We start from the raw sequence: 6,016 nt of genomic DNA on the forward strand, positions 1-6,016 counted from the left end.
TAATTTCAAATATCAGTATTCAATGTTTTATGTTTAATATATCAAAACATTATTTATGCATTTGTAATCGGAGGTTAAATGCATTCATGTTCTGCATTAAACAGTGAGTAAATGCATCTAAATGCCACTTCAGATGAAGCTTCTGTGTTTCCTCTGTATTGCAAAGATTAATTTTATTGATACTGATTTCATTCGCTTGGTAACAGCCCAGATGTCTTACTATTTTAATTCACTGATTAAATGTAAGAAATTGACTCAAAAGATGATGCACACTTTTGGAAAAAATGGCTTTTTAAAAGTTTAAAATGCCCATAAAAGGTAAAAATCAATTTAAACTTATTGGAAAAAATTAATTTCTATCAGTGTGAACTGACCACCACACAGAATATGAAGAATATAAAAAAAAAATTAGGAGTCATAACACACTGAGCAAAATATCATCTAATTATCGTTATCGATAAAATCCCAGAAAATAGAGATATTATTTTTTGTCAATATCGCACACCCCTACAACTGAAGAAGATCTTCATTTCTAATTTATATATATTTTTTTAAATTGTTGTTTTATTTTTGCACTGAAATGCAAAAAACAACAACAATATAAGTGAACTTGATTACAAATGATCAATACTTTACATTTTCAAAAAATTATTATTATTATTATTATTATTATTATTATTATTATACTAATTATTACTTTTTTTTTTTATTTAATACATTTTATTATAATATATTTGGATGTAATACTACATTTACTTTTAGCCCACGGCCCTCAGTCAAGTTTAATTCTTGGCTCTTCATGTTAAAAATTATGGGCAGCTCTGACACAGATAAAGAAATGTGCACTAACTATATTTTCCTCGTGCTGATATGAATTTATACCTAAATGTGTAGACCTCCTCCAGGCCGTCCTCCTCCTCCAGGCTGGTCATGATGTTTTTGACCATCTCCAGACCTTGTGTCTGCTGTCTGCTCAAGCCTTTTCCAGGACGGGCAGGAGCCGCTGAGGGTCCCGGTCCATCCCCTCCACCATCCGCTCTGTCCTCACCATCCACAGGGAACGGCAAACTGAACGGATCAAACAAAACACGGATCAATGCAAAGTTTGAGGTGGGAAAAACAACCAGAAATTTGACTATTAGCATCAAATCTGGGTCACTCAAACAGGAAAAGATCATCTAACTGATGCACACTTCATGTCTAACACTTGTGACATATGTGACCCTGGACCACAAAACCAGTCATAAGGGTCAGTTTTTCGAAATTATTAGGATAGGACAATATTTGGACGAGATGCAACTATTTGAAAATCTGGAATCTGAGGGTGCAAAAAAATCAAAATATTGAGAAAATCGCATTTAAAGTTGTCCAAATGAAGTTCTTAGCAATGCATATTACTAATCAAAAATTAAGTTTTGATATATTTACAGTAGGAAATTTACAAAATATCTTCATGGAACTTGATCTTTACTTAATATCCTAATGATTTTTGGCATAAAAGAAAAATCTATAATTTTGACCCATACAATGTATTGTTGGCTATTGCTGCAAATATACCCCAGCGACTTAAGACTGCTTTTGTGCTCCAAGGTCACATATATAAAAATACATTAAACCATTACTTTATTTTCCAAGCAAAAAATCTAGTCCTTTGGCCTTAGAGTAGAAAAAATTGTTATTGTTGAGCCCTGTTATTATTATCAGTTATCAGTGCACGTTTCTTACAAGAACTGCAGGGTGATACCAGCTTTCTTCAAGCTGTCAATGATAACGTCCAGCTGGTCTGCCGAGGTCTGGACGTTCAGATCCGTCAGCAGGACAATGTTCAGACGCTCAAACTTCTTCCCCCTAAAAAAAACAAAAACAATAAAGAGTGTGACAGCAGCATAGAAACGTCTCAACTGCATTTAAATAAACAGAAAAATGTGTGACAAGATATCTCACATGGTTTCCTTCTGCAAAAGGTCCATGCAAACAACCAGAGCATCAAGCCCTGGTTTATCAGTCAAGGACTTTACATAGTTGCATTAACATGTAACAAACAAAAAATAACATTATTAAATTAGATCAGAGATTCACAAACTTTTTTCTCAGCTAAACCCCTTTGACGTAAAATATTTACTGGAATTCCTCTTGAAATTTTGAGGTAATATTTCAATAATTTAACAACACATTCACATGTTCACAGTTCACTGATATGGGTCACATGGCATGCAAGTAAACAAACAAAATATTTCTTATAATGTTTGTTTGTTTATTTCCTTCTTAACGCCATTCCAAATATTTCTTATAAAATAAATATTTTATTTTGATAGTTTTTATTTTAAAATGGTTTATTTTAATGTTATATTATATATTTCATGAATTGTACTAACACATAAAGGAATAGTTCAGCCAAAACTGAAAATTGTATGAAAATGTAATCCAAGATGTAGATGAGTTTGTTTCTTCATCAGATTTAGAGAAATGTAGCATTGCATCAGTGTCTCAGCAATGGATGCTCTGCAGTGAATGGGTGCCGTCAGAATGAGAGTCCAAACAGCTGATAAAAACATCACAATAATCCACAAGTAATCCACACTACTCCAGTCCATCAGTTAACATCTGGAGAAGACAAAAGCTGTGTGTTTGTAAAAAAACAAATCCATCAATAAGACATTTTGAAGCAACTTTAAACCGTCGCTTCCGGCTAAAATGCGAGTACATAATCAATAATAATGCTTCCTCCAGTGACAAAGTCCATCTCCTGTTGTCTCTCACATCAAAATCCAGCCACATATTTGTTTAGAGCTGTTTTGGCTTGTAAACGGTGCTTGATTTGTGCAGATTTCTCTCCTGATTCAGAAAATATGGACTTTTACTGGAGAAAACAACATTATGAATTATGGACTCGTATTTTACCTGGAAGCAAAGGTTTGAGTTAAAAACATCTTAATGATGGATTTGTTTCTCAAAAACACACAGCTTTTTGCTTCAGAAGACATCAACTGATGGACCGGTGTGGATTATTGTGATGTTTTGAACTATTCCTTTAACCGATCACCTCATGAGATCTATAACGTGTGTGTGTAACAGGAAGGATACAGTCCGCTTGCTGACCACCAGGTTGCAGTTCGTTCTCAATCTCCTCGAGCAGCTCAAAATCAGGCATCATGAGGTGACGGTGAACCGTGATGTTCTCATACTGGCCGTCTTTGGCCAAGCTGTTCTTCGTGCCATCGGTACCAAACAGCACCAGACCCACCTCATCTTTATTCTCAGCAAACACCTGAAACATAGAGGACGTCAATCAAGCTCTTTCTGCAGTAGCAAACAGATATCATCAATTAAAGGGATAGTTCACCCAAAAATGAAAATGTGATGTTTATCTGCTTACCCCCAGGGCATCCAAGATGTAGGTGACTTTGTTTCTTCAGTAGAACACATATAATGATTTTTAACTTTAAATGTTGCAAGCGCCGGAAGTGATCTCTCGCGTGTATATGTTACTCATTGTTTACACAGTGCACAGTCATTGTAGTTATGACGGCTAATCAAAATGGTACTTACTTGTGCTTATCCGGATTGTTCAAACCGACTTAAAACTAAAAGATTACGTTCTCTCGCACGAACTCATTCGGGAGTGGTGACTTTCCACGTATTCCCAACTTCTGAGCCTACCATTGCCATGCATTATACGACTGACAGCAACGGCTGGACTTAAAAATCATAATTTGTGTTCTACTGAAGAAACAAAGTCACCTACATCTTGGATGCCCTGGGGGTAAGCAGATAAACATCACATTTTCATTTTTGGGTGAACTATCCCTTTAATGGGAGAAAAAGTACAAACCTGCCGCTGGACAAACTTCTGGATGACTTTTTTGGCCTGTTCGAAGGACGGTTCCTGGCCAGGCTCAGAGTTGCTCATGGAGAAACCCACATCCATGCAAAGCACCAACGCTGACTGCAGAAATAGAATAAAAGACAAAAACAGATGAAAATACATGTAGGAAAATAACGATTTTTAGAGAATAGTCTCACATTTCTCTGTGTTACAAAAAATAACATCACGGGGGTTTGGAACGACATGAAGTGCGTAACGACAGACTTCTCATTTTTGGAAGAACTATTTCTTTAAATACTAGATTATGAATGCTAATGAACGTGAACATGATTTTGATTTATTTATCAAAAACAATAAATGTGAGCCTGGAGCACAAAAGCAGTCTTAAGTCGCTGGGGTATATTTGTAGCAATAGCCAACAATACATTGTATGGGTCAAAATTATAGATTTTTCTTTTATGCCAAAAATCATTAGGATATTAAGTAAAGATCATGTTCCATGGAGATATTTTGTAAATTTCCTACCGTAAATATATCAAAACTTAATTTTTGATTAGTATTATGCATTGCTAAGAACTTAATTTGAACAACTTTAAAGGCGATTTTCTCAATATTTAGATTTTTTTGCACCCTCAGATTCCAGATCTTCAAATAGTTGTATCTCGGCCAAATATTGTCCGATCCTAACAAACCATACATCAATGGAAAGCTTATTTATTCAGCTTTGAGATGGTTGACCCTTATGACTGGTTTTGTGGTCCAGGGTCACAAATGAGATCTTAATGAGATTAAATGGAGACATATGGTTAACTCTTGTGTTTCTCCTGAGAAAAAGACAGTAATCTCACATGTGTCTCATCTCTAGATTCAGAAAAAGTCTCAAAACGTGCTCAGATTTTATACAGAGGATACTAAAGTTTGCAATTAAAAAACAATTGCATTTGAGACAGTATGAACTCTTTCTGCATGACAGCAATTGTATTATTCAAATGTATAAAACTTGTTTATTTTTATTTCTACGAGGGATTTCTATGGGGAACACATTTGAGATAAAGCTGAACATTCAGTGATACTTAAAGATACTTTAATAACTCAAGCATGACACTTGTTTTCTACATTTTTTTTCAACAAGAGCGAGTGAAACTTTCTACAGTGTGTAAATGTGCATAAATACCAACCAAAAAGTTAATTATGTCCAATGAAATTTAAGTAGTATAAAAGTAAACACGCATTATTTATTATCAATAATAATAACACAAGCTTATGATCAACGAATAATAACGGAAGTACCTTCGCTGCTCGCGCCATCTCTCTCTCTGGTTTCCGTCTGTTATTGTTCCGGGTGAGTAAATGAGCGGATGATACAAGGTTCCGCCTCAGACAGAGAAACAAAACGATTAAAAAACCCCAAAACTTTGTGTTCCCTTATGCCAGGACACTTGATAAATGATTTAATATAATTTAAACATAGTGTGAAGACGCAAACGTAAACGGTGTCGTGATTTGCCTCAACCTGTAAAAGTGAAGCCCTCAAGAGATTATGCAAAATGACGTTAAAGTGAATAGTAAACATTGTAATATTGAGTGGCACTTATCAATTAACACTGCAGATATCTCTAAAAAGACAAAGACGTTGTCTGTAGAAGGATTTTTCTTACACAAGATGAAACATGTTCAGTGTAGGTCAAACGTGTTTATAGAAATCCTCATATAGGCCTATCCAGTTATAATCTGTCAGATTGTGTTATGACTGGATATATGAGGATTTCTTAAGTATCACTTATGATAATCATGCAAATCACATGGATGGACGCACATGCACGTATTCAAATGAGATGTGACTGTTGTGCATGACTTTATAAAGTCAAAAACTGAACGAAAGCATGCTATTTTAAGTTCATAAACTGCTTATGGATTACATAGATGTTAATGTCACATATTTAAAAATAAATAAATAAAAGGTTAGTAAAGATGATGTCCTTGTTGTATATATATATATTTTCATGCATCAGAGGGTTAATAAACCCGGTGAGCAAGCGAAAGGAAAAACATATTTTTATGATGACTTTCCTACAATACGTTTTTCAGCCAGTTAGTTGTAAGTAATCTGTGAAATTCCTACATTATAAATTCTGCAAAGGATGTTCAACATGTTTTGTTTTGTAGATCACAACAGACACACAAACCAGA

The 6,016-nt window shown here is 34.7% G+C and overlaps 1 protein-coding gene across 1 annotated transcript in view; it reads right to left on the reverse strand.

Annotated features, from left to right (window-relative positions):
- LOC107663931 (X-ray repair cross-complementing protein 5-like) overlaps nt 1–5,201 on the reverse strand; it is a 33,328-nt gene extending 28,127 nt beyond the window's left edge. The window contains exons 1-6 of the mRNA XM_016454343.1: nt 5,117–5,201; nt 3,833–3,946; nt 3,085–3,268; nt 1,945–1,993; nt 1,726–1,848; nt 883–1,068 (exon numbers count right to left, since the gene is read on the reverse strand). Of these exons, the coding sequence (XP_016309829.1) occupies nt 883–1,068; nt 1,726–1,848; nt 1,945–1,993; nt 3,085–3,268; nt 3,833–3,946; nt 5,117–5,134 (674 nt within the window). The 5' untranslated portion in view covers nt 5,135–5,201. The remainder of the gene's footprint in view (nt 1–882; nt 1,069–1,725; nt 1,849–1,944; nt 1,994–3,084; nt 3,269–3,832; nt 3,947–5,116) is intronic.
- Nucleotides 5,202–6,016: the final 815 nt, after the last annotated feature.

Source organism: Sinocyclocheilus anshuiensis, unplaced genomic scaffold (genome assembly GCF_001515605.1).
Source record: "Sinocyclocheilus anshuiensis isolate Anshui unplaced genomic scaffold, SAMN03320099.WGS_v1.1 scaffold81, whole genome shotgun sequence".
Lineage (NCBI taxonomy): Eukaryota > Metazoa > Chordata > Actinopteri > Cypriniformes > Cyprinidae > Sinocyclocheilus > Sinocyclocheilus anshuiensis.